Here is an 18200-nt window from a genome sequence, read left to right on the forward strand (position 1 = left end):
GGTCCCAAAGGCAGCAGTCCCCAGCCTTCCTCCAGCTCTCTGCCCCTCCACTGGAAATAAGGCAACTGCCCAATTACTGCTTGGTTCTCCATATAGTAAACAAAAGAGAGGAGTGGCCACCCCACACACAACGGAGTATCAAGGATAAATGGAACAAGCCAGCAGCTGCAGAGTGTTTACAGAGGAGGAACCCATTACAAGTACATCTATCACTACTGGTGCGCAAATACAGTAACAAAAGGAGCACCAGAAAACTGTGAGGCACTGATTGCATGAATTTACTTAGTCAAATGGATACTATCTCCCAAAATATTTCCAACATCACAAGACTGAAGCAAAGTCAATCATCTTCTGAGAACATCCCCAGAAGTCTTGAAGCATTTCCTGCTATTAACCAGCAAGGGAAAACTAACTCCTGTCCTTGAGAAGCATAAGCAGCTTAGCTGAGCTTGCACACTGCTTCTCTAAATGCAGACCATTAGGCAATGAAAACAACCAAAGGCATTCAGGGTCAAACAACTAACTTATCCACGTCAGATCACCTTCTCTCCAAGCCATGCATGAAAGTTATATGGAAGTGTAAGTTGCAAACATTTTCACACCTGGCCCATCCAGCTCTGGTAAACAGATTTACAGCTGCAGCTCCCTTTTTGTCCCACCTCAGCATTTACAGACCTAAACGTGAGGTAGCAAACATAATTACACATAATACGCAGCAGAAACCATCAACAGCTCAAGAGAATTATTAAGTGATGCCCTTTAGATTAAACAAAGGCATTAGATTCATTTAAGTAACAGTAATTTCATTTTTACAGCTATTAATTACATCTTAACTCACCAGCAAGACTGTAATGAAGTTTCAATGTGAAATACCTAACAATATTTTTCACATCAACAATCAGTGCTTCTTAAACACACAGAACTTAACATTCAAGTCACCGTTGAGCTGCTGTGCAATTAGCCTCCAATGTGGATTAACAAGACTGCGTGCTTGTACACTGTCCAGAGGACAAGACAGATACAAACTTACCAAGTAAGTATTCCAGTACAGGAATATTCAGGGGAAATTAAAAAAATAAAAAAATAAAATAATACAATAATAAAATAATAAAAATAATAAATAAAAATCAGAATGTAAGTCTTAAGAACAACAATTTGTCAAATACACGAAGTCAGGCAAACACGAACACATATTGACATCTGTAAAAATGAAAATCCTATGAATACAAGAAACAAGGCATGGATAGATTCCAGAAGGTCATACAATACTCAATATTCACAGCTTTAGCAAACTTTTCTGTGTTTCAAGGAAGAATCTGTCACATACACTGACAAGATGCCAGTAATAAAGGCTTGACTACAAGTAGGCATTGTTTCAGTGAATATATCTAAAAAGACTCCAGGTGGCAACTGGCTAACTTTGCTTCAAGGCTACATCACTTCTTCCATTCTTTAACACTGGCTGGGGAGACACACTCAAAGCAGCATCTTTACCAATCATTAACCTAACAAACAAAAAAGATGTAATTCACTTTTTCCACTAGATTATCTGAAATAATAATAATAAATAAAAGAAAGAATTATATAAAATGAGATTTTAAAACTGTTTTCTTTTCAGACCTCCACTAATGCATTAATCCTGTTTACCACTATTTCCAGATGGCAAATAAAGGTCAACATCTCCTTATTTTTTCACCTCTCCAAACAGAAGAGGAAGCCAGAGTTGGCCCAAGCACTCACCAGATTCAACAAGTCACCTCTGAGTGTCTTAATTCATGAGGAAGAAGTACAACTGGATTCCTTCCCATAAAGTTTCTCATTGCTTGCACAAAAATCATGGCAATAATTATTTTATTACACTACGCATCTACATCTTTGTAAAAAAAATATATGGACTTTTTTTTTGCCTCTGTCTTCCCTCTTTCACCTTCCCTAAGGCTGCTCTCTCCTGCACTGTAGCACCCAGCTTTATTCCCAGGAGCAGATGGGATTTCTTCTGCAGACAGACTTTTCTTAATCTCCCCCCTTTTTTCATCCATTTATCTTTTCCCTTTCTTCTACATGCCAGCCCTCATCTCACATGAAAAAGGAGCTCAAAAGCTACACTATTTGTTCCACAGCAACAAACTAAACTAAACTAATGGTCAAAAGGAAGACAGAAAAGCCAATGGAGCACCAAGAAACACGATTCATACTCCCTACTTGCAGCAGCCAACCGAGGATGTTAAGAATTTGTTTAAAGACATTACTCCCAATTTTTTTCAGTGCTGCCCACTTATCAATAGATTCTCATTTAAATACAGAAAAAGCAGCACATAGATTTGCCAACTGAATGTACATCTTAACAGAATAAACGAGGTCAAACATAGTTAAGTACCAACATTATCTCCTTTCTTTTGTTTTTGTTGGAGTAATCTAGAAACACTAATAATGATTCATAAAAGCAATATTTGATTAAAACCAGACTCTTTTCATAGCATCATTTATCTCAAAGTGTGTAGCCCCAGAAAATTGTAAGGGGTGTAACACAGCCTGACAAAGTTCCTTTGTTTCATTCTTCTAAGGAGATATTATGTTTCCAAACACACATGACTGAAATGTATCCAAAATAGCACTTTCTGTAAGATGTATCAACTCCAAAAGCACCAACAAAAGCATGGTCAAAGAAATCAATATCAACTTGATGCTGATGGTGGCACATGCCTCACCAGAATGTTACTGTCCTTCCATAGATGAAGAAAGAGAGAAAAAAGGTGCATCAATAAAAAATACAGATTCTAAGCAACATGGGAATCTACTTGTTGGTAACACTGTGTAGTCGCTACACAGCATCAGAGGAAGAAACTTAGAAAGGCTTGGAGAAGTGCACTCTGCTGGGTGAAGAACCGGCTGGTGGGCTGGGCCAGAGAGTGGCAGTGAATGGAGTAACATCCAGCTGGCAACTTGTCACAGGTGTAGTTGCCCAGCATTGGTACTGGGGCCTGATCTGTTCACCATGTTTACTGATGAGCTGGACAAAGGGACTCAGCATACCCTCAGTAAGAGAGAAGTGTTAATCTGTCTAAGGATAGGAAGGGCCAAAAGAGGGACCTGAACAAGCTGGATTGCTGGACTGAAGCCAATGGGATGAAATTCAACAAGATCAAGTGTCAGGTCCTGAGCTTTGGTCACAGCAACCCCAGGCAACGTTACAGGCCTGGGGCAGAGTGGCTGGAAGAACAAGACCTGGGGGTGTTGACAGACACTTGGCTAAATATGAGCCAGCAGTGTGCCCAGGTGAGTATGAAGGCCAATGGCATTCTGGCCTGTATCAGGAATAGTGTGGCCAGCAGGAGCGGGGAAGTGGTCATCCCTCTGTACTCAGCCCTGGTGAAACTGCACCTCAAGTACTGTGTTCAGTCCTGGGCCTCTCACTACAAGAAAGGCAGTGAGGCCCTGGAGCATGTTCAGAGAAGGGCAACAAAGCTGTGAAGGGTTTGGAGCACACGCTTTATGGGGAGCAGCTGATGGGGCTGGGATTGTTCAGTTTGCAGAAGAGAAGTCTCAGAGCAGACTTCATCACTCTGCAACTCCTTGAAGGGAGGTTGTGGTAAGGTGGGGGTTGGCCTCTTTTCCCACATCACTAATGACAGGACTAGAGGGAATGGCTTTAAATTATGCCAGAGAAGATTCAAGTTGGACATCAGGAAAAACGTCTTCTCTGAAAGAGTGTTCAGGCACTGGAATGAGCTGTGCAGGGAGGTGGGTGAGTCACTGTCCCTGAAGGTGTTCAATAAATGCTCAGATGTTGTACTGAGGGATGCGGTTTAGTGAGGAAATATTGGTGGTAGGTGGATGGTTGGACTGGATGATCTTGGAGGTCTCTTCTGACCTTACTGATTCTATGAATAATATGTGCGGCATTTTAAAATTAGAACCAGCTTTTTAAATATCTTGTACATTACAAGATTGTACATTGGTTTTGACTCTTTCACTATTAGAGATGCAAAGCCCCAAACCATATCAAAATTAATTACAGATATTTTAAACAGACAAATGTTTACTTCAAAAGTTCATTAAAGTATGTAAAACATCTTTTGAAACCGTGCATTCCTTTCTTCCTTGGGAACAAAGTACTGTATAATAACTAGGACACCAGACAATTAAGAGGAGATGGTTCCTGCTCCCAGTTTTGTAACTGGCATACCAGACATTGACCTAATCACTGATGTCCATTTCTGTTCCTTCAAAAGTATACAGGGGGGAGGGAGAGTTTTATTAAAAGACTTTTCTGTGGCGCTTGATCTTTACTTTTATATTGACTTCTTTATTATTTCTGGTTTAATATTTCTTGATATTTAATTCACTGTGTTATCTTTTTCTCAACATACCAGCATGAATTGTATCACTATGTTATCATGGACTATCACGAACTTGATACAGACAAGAAAAGCACTCTCTTGTTCACTGAACTGAGATGCACACACCTTTCCCTTCAATTGTGCACTAATGTAAAAACACGTAGGGACGCCTTTGTCATACTCAGTAGCCAGGAGGGTCACTTCACCACTTAATAATCCTGGGCATCATAACCAAGCAAAGATTCATAACCTACACTACACAAGCAGCAGCTCAGTTGCTTAAAAACATCCACTTGAGTACTTAAAACAGTTATAATTCTCTACCAGCTTTTCACAGATGAAATTACTGAATTTACATTTGCTTAAAAATGAACTTTACCATAGTTATTATACAAACAGTGCAGGAAAGACATTGATTTGAGAATGTCCTACATCAGAGGGGGAATAAAAGGTCTGCTCACGAGATGCATCTGAAGTTTTACTTACACAACTTGTATGCAGAAGAATTTTTACTTGGGATATATTAGAAAATACATTAGAAAACAGACTTTCATAGGTCTGGTCAGTTTGGTTCTCACTTCTTTTCTCATTGAAGCTATAAGAAATAGAAAATGTAAAAAAGTGTAGTTTTTTTCTTTACATAGGTTATTTTATGGCTTTATTGCTGTTCCTCAAAATGAACAGGAATTCCAAACTTGGAAACTTCCATATAAAATCATATTTAACTGATGGCTCTTCAAATACACAGATCATGCTGCTATATAGTAGAAGCAATACCACAGAGCATGAAGTGCATGAAGCTGACAATAGCCCAGTGCAATACACAAAGCTCCCAGACCAGCTCTGCACACTGAACAATTCCGTCTACCTCCTGGAAACTTCCATCACCTTCTGAACTCGGCAACTGGCAAAGAATCGCTAATGATCAAGAGAAGAGTCGCAGAGATTCACCCACATTGCAGGATGTTAATCCTTCAAAAGGAGACCCAGGGCAAAGCAGATTCTGAAACCGAATAATCTGCCTAGCGATGAGACTAGATTAAGCTCTAACTTACATTTTCTCCTGTACTTTTACTTATTTCTATCACAAATAAATAAATAAATACATGTGTTCTCTTTTGCAGCAATGGGTTTCACCCCTCAGTGCCCCCAGGCGCACAGTGGGGGCACAGCTCCAGGCACAGTGCTCTGCAGTGACTGTACATGTGTCTCCTGTTACTGCAAGTGGGAAGAGTGAACAAATCATATAGAGATTAAAATATCTTCTTCAAGTACTCGAAGAAGAAAGCCACTTTAAGTATTCAGAGAGGTGACATATACAACACACATGCGTTAAAACAAAGGGCTGCTTTAGCACGTGTTTACTGAGTATTTTACCTAGGATAACAAAAGACATTTGCATTTAACTGTCAAATTGCAATCTTATAGATAACTACAAACCTCAAACATGAAGTGCAGCTCAAGGTGCTTTGCCTTCATTATGTTTTCATCTTGGGAAAGAGCTAGTTAACTACAGGTTAAATATATATATACATATAGAGAGAGATGGATTTTATTTTTATCCTTTAGTAATAAAGAACAGGTTAAAGAAAAATAAGGGAGGAGATTATAGAGAAATGGATAGGAAACAAAGGGAGAGCACACTCCAGCAGCTAGGCTCAAACCTGTCCCCTTACCATTGCTTCCTGAGAGGCAAACATGCCCCAGAGAAAAGCCTCACAGGCTTCAGTACACCTGAAACACACAGAGTATCCATGATTGCAGGTCATTCAGAAATACAGGGATGCCCTCAAGGGGGAAGAAAGGAGAAAAACCACACAAAGAAAAAGCCATGGGAGCCAGGAAGGCCTCCCAGTACAAAGAGGAGACATTACAACATGGAAAGAACATGCAAGACTTCTGAGGGGAAGAGAAGCCTGTTTAAAAGGAAGAGGTCAGAAGACAGAAGCAGAGTCAGAATTGAAGCAGCCATTTCCAGTCAGAGCAGTAAAAATGCATTTTTCCTGACGGCTTCCTGAAGGGGTTTTTCCAGTGCCATTCCTGAAGAGAGGGGATGTGTATTCAGTTACCTCAAATAGGCTCAGGAGCACACAACAGAAATGAGAAACACATGAGAAGCATTCATCCCAGAAGGCAGAGTATCACTGCACCATGGCACAGCCTTTGGGTTTGACAGAAACTTCTGGACAGCTTCTGAAATGTACATTGCAGCTCTGGAGCTCCACATTTAAGGATGCCCAACAGTCCTGACAGACCAGCTCCAACTTCTTTGCGATACCTTCAGCTCTAATGAACTGACTCACAGAACCTCTGCACAACCTTCAGCTTGTGCTTCAGCTGCTGCTGTGCAGTGAGACAACACTGCCAATCACTATGGATAATGGGATACCGTACAAAAATAGGGGAAATCCACTTACTAGAGTAAGAAAGTACAGAGAAACCTTTTTCCTTCCAGCAGCTAAGCCTCCACTGTCACGTTACCTTTCCTCAGTGGACAGCTGAGCTCTGCTCATTTCATAAAGCATTTGCTATATCCTGCCACTAACATTCAGACTTTTAATTCCTATGAAGAACTCAATAGGCAGCTGGTACAAGACTTATTGTTTGGGGTTTGGGGTTTTTTATCAGTGATATTAATCAGTGAACTTGTATATACTGTAAAAGGTATTTAGACTGTATCACACCAAAAAACCCCACACAAGATGCATTACATCTGCATCTCCCAGAAACACAGACGTAACCTCCCCCTTTCCACACCAAAGGCACAAATGCAGCAGAAAAAAATAATAATCAACTGCAGCTGTCCAATACACAGTAATAGCAAGAAAACAGCAAACCACAGTGTTCATTTCCAGCTTCCTCAGGCTCTGAGTGAGCACTATGGATGGCACCAACGCTCTCTTCCAAGAGCAGTCTGAAGAGCGCATCAGATAAACCAGAACCTGTTTCTCTTGATGTCTCCTACTGCAATACATCTTTGAACAAGGGTTAACTTTAATTTAGTCCTAACTAGCAACCTTGAGGAAGAAGTGCTGCTTTCTGTACCATTTATTGTTTGTCCTTATAAACTAGTGAAAATCAACCACTGTCACTTTACCTCAAAGACACAATTCAGACTTCTACCAGATTGTCTCTAAACTGATCACATCTCCACCTCAGGCTCTATCCATTCTCTGCCAATCATTCCCTCACTACAGCTTGTAGTTTTGAGGCATCGTGCCCATTAATCACCACAGTGGGCATTCCTAACAGTTTGGAGGAATACAGACCTCCTGGGGCTGTATAATGAGAATACTTTTAGGAGATCACTGCCTGAACAATTCTTACTTTAGCTTAAGGGTTTGTGTTGTTTTTTTGGTGTTTTTGTTTTGTTTTGTTTGGTTTTTTTTGCAGTACAGTATGTAATGCTTGAAGGATGGAACAAAAAGATTGTGAATGTTGTGAACACAGTATTTACCAATCCTACAGTATTTACAGCAACTTTTTAAGTGTTTGGTAAACACAGATTCTTCAGAAACTGCAAAAGACTAAGGGTGGGAAAACACTTGTAGGCTCTGAGGAAGAAACAAAGTCACAGTAGTGAGTTTGAAGATCTAAAGATAATTGATAACAACTCTTGGAAGTACACGATAATTGAATAGCTGAGATTCCAGCCCCTGGCCATGGGCAGGGCTGCCCCATACCCGATCAGCTGCCCAAGGCCCCATGCAGCCTGGCCTGGAGCACCTTCAGGGATGGAGCACCCACAGCTCACTGGGCAGCTGCGCCAGTGTCTCTCCTCCGTCTGAATAAAGAATTTCCACCTAACATTTAACCTGGATCTCCCCTCTTAGTTTAAAGTCATTCCCCCTTGCCCTATCACTATCAGACCATGTAAGAAGTCCATCTTCCCCCATCTCCAACCCCTACCCCACATTTATAACCTCCCTCCAAGTACTGGAAGGCCACAAACAGGTCTCCCCAGAGCCTTCTCTTTTCCAAACCAAACAAACCCAGCTCCCCCAACCACTAGGCTCATGTCAATTGCCAATGAAAAATGTAAGTACTATCAACAGTGAGAAGGAAAAATCAGAGAACAGTACTGACTCTCATAACGGAGTCTGGGAAACCAAAGACTATCTAGAAAATTGGAGATAACATAAAGTGGCTGCTTTCATTGGTAGAAACATAATACATTGGTGGAATGTAACTTGACTGAAAGAAAGTGAGTTGGAGCCATAAACCAACTTGAGGAAGCAGATGGTTCTGAAAACACCGCAAAGACATTGATCTTCAAAACATCTACTCGCACTGACTTGAGTAATGTCCGCCCATTACTTATTTCAACAAGTACAACGTCAAGTGTCTCATCAATGATGTATACAGGCAAATATCGGTTACAAGTGTTATCTCATTCAAAAAGAAAAAAAGATAGGTAAAAACAAGCAATGAAGAAAAAAACAGCATCAGAACAAGCCATTTCTAAAATGAAAGTTCTAAATTATTTGCTAAGCTCAACAGGACTCCTGGTTTCCCCAGAACTGACACACTTAGCTCTGGGATTTCAGTACAGGTGAATCAGTGGAAACTGAGAAGAGCCAAAAATCCAAGGACACCCATAAAGGAGACACAATGGGCTTCTCCTTCACACAATCAGTTCTACATTTGAAGGGAATACACTTGTATAGAAAGTAACATAAGAAGACTAAACAATAAACTCGGTGAAAATTAAATGAAAGAAAAACAACCAGCTACAGTCCAGCCATAGTTTACATGGCAATATTGAAAACACTTGAGCACAAAGCAAAAAGCTGCAAAATTAACAAAATCCGCAAGCAGTGGGGATGGTGGTTTGTTAGTTTGTTTAAGAAGAGCAATCCCCAGCCAGCAGCACTTCCCTCAGTCTCAAGAGGATTCTCTTTCAACTAATTAATGACGAATTGGACTCTCACAAGGACAGATTCAAAACAACTGAAGAAGTTAGAAATCCTCTCTATTACATAACTCGCCTGACTGATCCCAAATCAAAACACAGCCTGAGCTGCCTGACTGGAGGAAAAGGCTCACAGAATGCAGCTCCTCGTGGTTTCCCTTAGCATTTTAAATCCAAGCACTCTGCACCTAACCTCACTTTTTGTTCACATGAGAAGCTACATCACGGGCTACTGCAAAATGGTAAACTGTGTCAATTAAAATAAAACATGCAGGCTGAATTGAGAGTCACCACACTTCCGAAGACTCAGTGTGACTAACTAGCAAGCCCATGATTTGGCAAGTTCTCCATGTTGCTTTTTCTGACTACAAAAACACCATCAAAAAGAGATGGTAAAAATAATTAAATCTGCACAAGTTTTCTGAAATCCAAGCAGATCCCAGACAGTGAAATGTTCCAAGTCAGCCCAGGCTCACTGACAACACACTGCATAAAGTACCTGCAAGTGCTCTGTCAGTGGGATCATACATGAATCTGTAGTGTGGATAAATAATTATTTAGACAACAAATCCATGCTTATGCACTTCCCCAAATTTCCCTGTGTTACAGCAAAACTTTTGTACAAAGGCATTAGATCTCTCTACAGATACAGCCTAAAAATATGAATTAAGTACAAACAATGCAACCCTTGCCTACGCAGGCTGAGAGGTCTGCAGAACCTCAAATAGCAACATCACCGTACCATGTAAATCACTGCAGTTATCACAAGGATGTCAGCAGTTCTGTTTGCCATGTCAACTGAGATACCAACAATCTCAGAAATGCACCATCTACTGAAGCAATTTTTCATTCTAATACGCAACAAGTGGAAGCCAATAGAGGAGCAACTGCTGTTCGCTTTCCAATTTGGTCAAGAGAGCCAAAGGTACTGGGCTGGGCCCAGGAAACAAAAAATCACATACCAAAGCCCAGGAGATCACGCAACTGAAAACCAATCACCTGTTCAAGTACCAGTCTGACCGGCACATCTCACACCAACCAGTTCTATACACCTCTGCTGAACTCGAGTCTCTCCACAGCAGCATGTTTTCAAAACCTCAGCTCTTTGCAAGCATGTTGCCAAACACAAGGCTTAAAGTGAAATGTGAAGTTTACTGTGCCCAACCCTCAGTTCTGCATCTCAGGATTCACAGCTTCGAAAAGCTAATTCCAGCACTGTCTGTGCTCTGCACAAGTAGGATGTATCATAGGAAAGCCACACATCCAAGTTGGATGTGCATTCAGCACTTCTCTATGTTCTTCCTTTAATTAATTTCTTTTAAATGCCCATGTTATCCTTAGCTCTATACCTGATTAGTCAAGAGATGCAGACAGTTGCATATTTGGGACTAGAGACAGTTCACATACTTACACTATAAGTTTAAAAATTAAGCTGTTCTGGAAAGCCTACAGTTAATGCACAGTGTACTTTCTGGACCCGACCTAGTGACAAGTGAACATCTGTCCATAGCATAACACCGTCAGATTTTAGCACAACTCATTATTAACTGAACTCTCAGCGTAAGGCCATTGCTCAGAAGAGAACGAAGCTTTGCAGCTCAGTCAGGGAGATAGTAATAAGGCAGCTATGGTCACAAAAGCCAGCAGTAATGGGAAAAGCACTGACACCAGACTGAAAGCAAAGAAAGGAGATGAAAGGAAGAGTAGGGAGCACTCATGCAACTTCTGCTGACTGTTTGCCTGCCTCTTCTTTCTGCAAACGCCACCTGGATTCCAGGGATGAGATGCATCAGGATAAAAGAGAAACTGTGTTTCAGCTAAAAAGTAAAATAAAATAACCAGGGGAAGGATTAGCAGCTATACACTGGTTTAAGGATTACTTCTTTTAATTCCTAATGCCTTTTTCCTGTCTACTATTAAAAAAACTATCAGGAGAAAGGAAATAAAGCAACCTTTGTGAAGCGGACACATGGTGGTTTGCCTGCCCCTCTGTCACAGTCACAAGGCCTTCTTGCTCTACTACTACAAAAGAATGCTTTCCTTTTAATAGAAATAAGAGAAAATTACAGAAACAGGTAAGAAAAATAGATTGCTCTATACAAATACGCCTCAACACAAGAAGTTGTTTAACAGTTATAAGATCCTTTATGACACCTTATTCTAATTTACTCAATGCAACTGGGACTCAACATGGGTAGAACTACTCCTGAACAAGGTTGTGCCTTGGTTACCATTACTATTATTTTCAGATATCCAACAGCAAGTTCAGCAAACGTACTCAGGAAAGCTGCATTATGGTATTACTGAGATCACACAGGTGAAAGCTCATCCAAAACACCGCTTTGCATTAAGATCACACGTAAACTCTCATCCCAGCCCGCTGCCCTCACAGCCATCACACACCGCCTTCACCTCGCACCTCCAGCACCCCGCAGCTCTCCTCGCCCCCTGCCACCACGTGTCCTCAGCACTCCCGAGGACGGCAGGCGATCTCACCTTTCATTTTGACAGTGGGAGAATTGGGTCCGGCCGATTGCTTCCGCCATCCTCTCCAGTTCTGGCAAAGGCTCTCTGCCTCTGAGATGAAGGAACAAAGGGAGTCCTCCTCAAAGTGATCGGAGTCCTCGAAGGAGAACCTCTCCCCGTCCTCCCACTCCGCAAACATGAGTTCCATCACATCCAACAGGCGACACGGGGAAAAAAATGGAAGAAAGAAAGAAGCGGAGCTGCCGGCTTTAACAGGTGGACGGACTGGAAGGCTCCTGGAGTACCTGTCAGTCCCGTTCAGATCCCCGTGCTACGGTACCAGGAAGAACAGAGCGAACGCCGCCTTGAAGCGGGAGAAGCAGGAAACCAACGCGAACTAAAGGGCTGCTTGTAAAAATCCCAGAAAACGAGTTCTTAAAAAAAGTTTAAAAAACGCTTATGTCCACAAAGTGCGTCCGACCCGGCGGTGCAGCCGCTGTGCACAGAGCTGCTTCCAGCCCGGGGAGCTGCAGGTCTGTCACAGCCCGGCAGCCCCACGTTCGGACCCGCGGCGGCCGCACAACGGCCGTGTCTCCCTGCGCTGGTGCTTGTCTCACTCTCGGGGTGAAGCCCCGCCGGGACCGGGCCTCCCCCCGCCCGCCGCACCTCAGCAGCGCCCCCGGGGGCGGCGAGCCCGAGCGCCGACGGAACGAGGAAGGAGGGGGCTCGGCGGGGACGGGGCCGGGGAGCCCGCGGCGGGGGCGGCGCGACCTCCCGGCGGCTCGTCACCGGCGCGGGCGGGCGGCGGGCGGCGGCTCCGGCCTCATGGGGGCGCGGGCGGGGAGAGCCCGGAGCCGGGGGCCGGCGGAGGCGCGGAGCCGCTCCCGTCACGGCCGGAGCCCGCGGCTCTCGGTGCCCACGGCCGGCAGCGCCCCGCCCGCGGACGCCCCCCCGTGCCCGGCCCGGCGGCGGTTCGCTGTCCTGGCGCGGCGACGGCGGCGAGTCCCTGCCCGGCGCGGGCACCAAGATGGCTCCGCGCCTCCCAGCTTCACCTGCGACACCCCCCCGCCAGCTGAGAACCGCTTCCGCCGCCGCGCTTCCGGCTTCCGCCGCCGGGCGGGTGCGTGGGGCGGGACGGCGGGAGGGAAATAAGTGCTCCACAGAGCGGACGGTCTGAGCTCAGAGCGCTCACAGAGCGAACCGGGTCACCGCGAAAGGGCCCAGCGGAACGGGAAACACGGGTCGAACATAGATTGAGCGAGGAGGAAATAACGACTGCACGCATCTGGTGTAGGGCAGGGAGCTTCCAGTGCCCTCTTATTGCCTTTATAAGGTGTTTTAGGAAAGGAGGATAAGTAAAGAGAAGGCACTGTGCCCCTCCTGCTTTATTTCCTCATACAGGAATGAGAAATAGCAGCTGAAGTGCACTGCACTCTGTGCTCAGAGGGAAAGCTCCTTTACTCCACACCACAGCAGGGAGGAAACCAGGGGAGCCTGAGCAGCTCTGAAGTTAATAACGAGAAAGTACTCCGCATCCCGTTACATAAGGAGTTATGTAAGGTTTTCCTATGGCTGGGTTGAAAGCTTTTGTTTCAGCTTTTTCCAGAGTTCTGTTTTGAGATCTGTTCTGCTGTGAGAGTGGATGAGTGAAAAAACAAAGGCTGAGCTCTGTAAACTGAGTGAGCATCAGCTGAGCAGCCACAGTGCGTCTCCCTGTGTGCAGAGGGAAACATGCAAATGATAGGGGGTAACGGGGAAAGAAGAGCTAGGGAAAATAGAATGAAATGTTGAGAAGCAACAGGCATCCTAGGGCTGAGAGAAAATGAAGCGTTTCAGATCAATCAGCACGTCATTCTGTGCAGTTCACCTCAGCCCTCAAACAGGAATAAAAAATCCCCCTATGTTTAGTGATGGATCCTCTTAGTGGGCCTTAAAAGATAATGTTGTCCTAAGGGAAACTTCTACATGGTGTGTTCCTGCATATGTAATGCTTGTTGGTTTAGTATTTAAGATCTCAAGCACACAAATACATAGCAATAAAATGTGCATCAGTTGTGTTTTTTACCTGTATAAATGTTGGATCCCTCAGTGCTTCCTACCAGTGGGGAAAATGGGAGCACTCCACAGCCTCTTAATTCTCAAATCTTCCTCTAAGACTTCATCTAATTTAATGTGCTGTTGTCCAAAGCTGCTGGGCTTAAAATACTTGCACAATTCCTTTAAGGGATGTTCCTGAGGAGATATCTGAGGTAACAGATAGATGAGAAATGTACTCGCTGTGTGCTATTTTACAGGGATCATTATTAGCTAAATAAACTCTCACATTAATAAGCTTCCTGTGCTTTTTTTCCCCCTCAGATTATTTTTTGCCAGCAGGCAAAACTTTATAGGAAGAGCTAATTTATGCTCATGCATATGTACATATGGCATCTGAAGGGTCATATAGTCAGTTACACAAGAATATATGTATTAAAATATATAAAATCAATTCAGAAGCACTGAAATTTAAACTCTTCCTTTGGGGGGAGGGAAGGAAGCCCACAAACATACAAAACCTGTTTTTCAGCAAGTGAAAAATACTATTAATTAACAATAGATGTTGTAATTACCCTGTAAGCTAACAACAGTTAGTCAGGCAATTAGGTAATTACTGTGCTCAGTCCCTTTATACAGTGTGCAGGGGCAGGCAGAGAATGATAGTAGGTAGAAGGGGATTTAGAGCTTCCAGCAAACTGCTGGAAAATCAAAATGTTTAGACCATGGTTCCACAAAGACAGAAATGATTGGATAGTTAATATCCTCAAAAGCACCTCAGCAAGGCATTAAATGCTGACCTTACTGATAAAAAGTTCTCCAGAGGTGTCTGCAGTAGTACCTTTATCACTGTGACCCCAGATGGTACCCCCAGCATTCTCCACGCTTGGTATTTCAGTCTCACCCAGAGGTTACTGTCCTTTTCCCCTCATCAGTGAGCTGAAGCTTGGGAACCTGAATATCTCTTATTATTTTAAAGCAGATTAGAGGTGGTACCTTCTCACTTAAGGATTTACCGGAGTTGAGGTTTTGTTAGCCTCCTATCAAATGACTTCAATTGAGACTACCTCAAAATGCAATGCAATAGCTGTGCAATGCAATGCAATACAAACAAAAGCACTGACCTGCTGATCAACTCTCACATAGAGACCTTAGGGACTTGAACCAACACAGCACAGGTTCTAAGCTGGGCTCACAGAAGGACTGTCAATAGTGGATTATTCTGTTTCATGGCATGAGGAAGATTAGCACTTCTTAAACTAAGATGCACAAATAATTCCTAAATTCAGGAAACAGATCCTCCAGGGCAGCATTTGGGACTCCTGAAGTTGAAGGACAATCTGAAGCTTCCCATGGAAAGAAAGACAAAAATACCGTGACAGAAGTGACTATGAAGAAGCAGGATGATGCTCCCCATACTTCTCAACTATCCAAGTCAGAAGCTACAAGAAGATGCCCTTATAAAGTATGCGTGCCACTACTCCAGGTATAAAAGCTTTGCTTAGTGGGTCCTTCATTGATTTGGGGATTTGGAATTGTTCTGTTTTGTCTTGGATTGTTTCTGGGTGTTCTGCCAAGTGCCAGGCGCTGTGCCAAGCAGAGTCTCTCAGGCTTTCCACTCCCACCACTTCTGTCTGTGTACTTATGTTCCCAGACTGGTGCCACAGCCACAGCTCCTGGCCTGGTGATCTTGGCAAGGAGTGCCCACCATGCTTGCTCCCCAGCTGTACCTGCCCCAGGTACTTCATACACTTTCCACTGGACTTCCTCTGGCTGATGCAGCTGGCAACAGCACTGAAACAGTTTAGCAGATATAAGGACAAGCTGAATTTCTGCAGCGGGCAAAGAATTTAATATAACAAAATGAAACCTTTTTACCACTGGTTGCTGCTTCTTCTTCCAGGCTGATCACTAGCAGAAAACAAGAAGATAAAAAAGGCTTTTCCTGTTTTTCACCATTTTAGTGTCTGGTCAGTATATAAATGATGTACTGATACTGGGCTTGATGCTTCTCCCAAGTTTCCCAGGTAGTGGCTAAAACTGGTTCTCGTTCCAAGGGATCTACCACACACATCCTTGCAGTGCTACAAAGCCAACATCATGTAGAACACTCAGCTGAGGGGCAGGTGCATGACACCAGACAAACCAGGTACCAGGCAATATGCCGTAGCACAGTGTAGTAAGTTGTCTCATACTCTTTGTCTAATATGGCAGAAAAGTTGTCCTGCATTGCTGTCCAATTGGATCTCTTTCCAAGGGAGTTATTACGCACACACACGCATTTGTACTGCCAGATGACCTGCACAGCACCAGCAATAGTTAGAGAGAGGCACACACAGATCATGGGAGTCCTGACAGTTCACATTAACAGAATTCTAGGTCATGAGCTATAAGAAAGCTGAAATACCTGAAGGTTTCACAGTTCCTTATGGAATGCTGCATGAAAGAAGGCTTTCACCTGCAAGAAAAGTGCTTTCTTGGTGTGGAAAAATGGTTCAGAAGGTTGTGGCGGTCTAAAAGAATCTAAAAATATAGTTGGAGTTTTGAAGTGTGTCTTGATAGGCAAAAGGAGATGAAAGAAGTGCACACTAAGAAACTAAACAGATTTTGTCAAGGGATGAAGAAAATAACTATGGGTAAGATTCTACATCTCAATGCAACCTGTTGTAGGCCTGGGAGTGGTGTTAATAGACAGGTAGATGTGGTGCCTGGTACTGCTCACTGATATCTTTTGTCAACATCACACGCAACTCAGCAGTTAGCTTTCACCTGAATCCAGTAGAAAATACAAGTTGCTTCAAGAAAAGACAGAAGACAGAAGGAGAGCTTTGCTAATATGACATTTTTCAACCTACAAATGGGCTTCAGCTCTTTATGTTTACTTCTGTTCAACTGGAACAGCCCTCACTCATATTCCTTCCCTTTCCAGCTCTGGGAAAACACAAGTTGAAGAAATTTCCAAAGAAATCTTGCTTTCATTTTCTATAACATCACAGACTGAAAGCACGGAAGAAGTGAGGAAAGTATTGAGGCTAACAAAGCAGGGTGAAAATTTGCACTTCTGTCTCAAAACGCATTTCAGAAGACTTAAAAAAATGTGCCTTCTGGCTCACACAGGCCAGACCTGGGTGTGTTCTTTCTCTGGCCAACATGAGGGAGTGCAGGTGTGATTGAGAGTTTCTCTTTGTCCTTGGGGCCATGGCTTGGAAAGGCACAGCTCATCAACACCCATCCATCTTTTTCCAGCCAACTTACTGCATGATTCAGGCATGTATGTTCCCTTGTGGATCTCCCAACAGACGGAAACTATAGGCACTGATGAAGAGGCCATGAAAAATAGTATCTGACAGTTTCAAAAGTGCTCTGCTGGGAAGAAAGAAATCCAATAAGGAATCCTGCAGAGATGACAAGGCTGCCACTAGGATGGTTTCTCCCATACAGGGATATACTTCTTTCATTCCGCTTTCCTTTTAGAGGAGTGAAATTACTGTTCAAAATTCCTTTATCTGCATTACACACAATTCAGAGAGCAACATTTCTCATATTGGAAAGACAAGAACTCACAAATACCCTGAAGCAGAATTGCAACGCTTACATTTGTTTCCAGTTTTAAGCTCTCACAGGGGACTAGAAATCAAAGAGTCTGTGCTGCACCCCAGAAGTGTCTGCATTTCACTGGTGAGTCATGTGGTGCTCTGCAAGTCAGATCCAGTGTGTTTTTATTTCTAATTGCATGGAAAGTAAAACACATCCTTGCTATGGCTGGAATCTAACACAGACTCAATAACAAAATAAAGCACTCATGAGATTTTATCACTGCTAATGCAAGGGGGCCCAGCTGTTCAGCAACATTCTGATTCTGCAAGATTTTGTTGCCTTTTCGCTTGCAGTAATGCAGTTAGAAATGACAAGCAAAGGCACATTTTCGAAGCACACATATGGCTCTGTTTCCAGTAAAATACAGATTGTGCAGAAGAATAGCTTCTTGTGCTCAGGCACTATGACGCTATGGAAAATGGCTGATACGATTTTGTATCTTAAATTCCTGTTCCTTGGAAAGTGATAGTCTGTTTTGCAAAATCACTTCTCCCAGAAGATTACTGTTTCATCATATAGCAATTGCTATTAAGAATTAATATCTGCACATAAATCACAACCAGCTACTACTGATGATTATTTCACAGCACTGGAATTAGAGAAGAGATGGAGCAGATAGTGTTTTAGCACATTAGAAAGGAGAGCACACAGCTTGTTTCCATTGCTCTGCATCTAATGCAGAAGTGCCTGTGCAAAATGTACATAGCTTCCCCAGACATGGAATACCATGAAGCTGAAACAAAGCTACCCTGAGGAACCAGAAGCTCTGGGGAAAAAAAGCTTTGTCCATTTGGATTGAGTAGTTTCCAGTTTGGGGCTAATCCTTAATCATAGGAGAATCTGAACTGGCA

General features: G+C 43.2%; 1 protein-coding gene across 3 annotated transcripts in view; it reads right to left on the reverse strand.

Annotated features, from left to right (window-relative positions):
* The window catches only part of ZSWIM8 (zinc finger SWIM-type containing 8), a 58050-nt gene extending 45257 nt beyond the window's left edge, over positions 1-12793 (reverse strand). For all 3 annotated transcript variants that reach the window (XR_014948610.1, XM_015866634.3, XM_085554383.1), the window contains exon 1: positions 11749-12793. Coding sequence is in view for 2 of the 3 variants with exons in the window: in XM_015866634.3 (XP_015722120.1) it covers positions 11749-11926 (178 nt within the window). In the remaining variant the exon portion in view is untranslated. The remainder of the gene's footprint in view (positions 1-11748) is intronic.
* Positions 12794-18200: the final 5407 nt, after the last annotated feature.

This window comes from Coturnix japonica, chromosome 8, assembly GCF_054131305.1.
Source record: "Coturnix japonica strain WE chromosome 8, WE-NBRP24, whole genome shotgun sequence".
Taxonomy (NCBI): domain Eukaryota; kingdom Metazoa; phylum Chordata; class Aves; order Galliformes; family Phasianidae; genus Coturnix; species Coturnix japonica.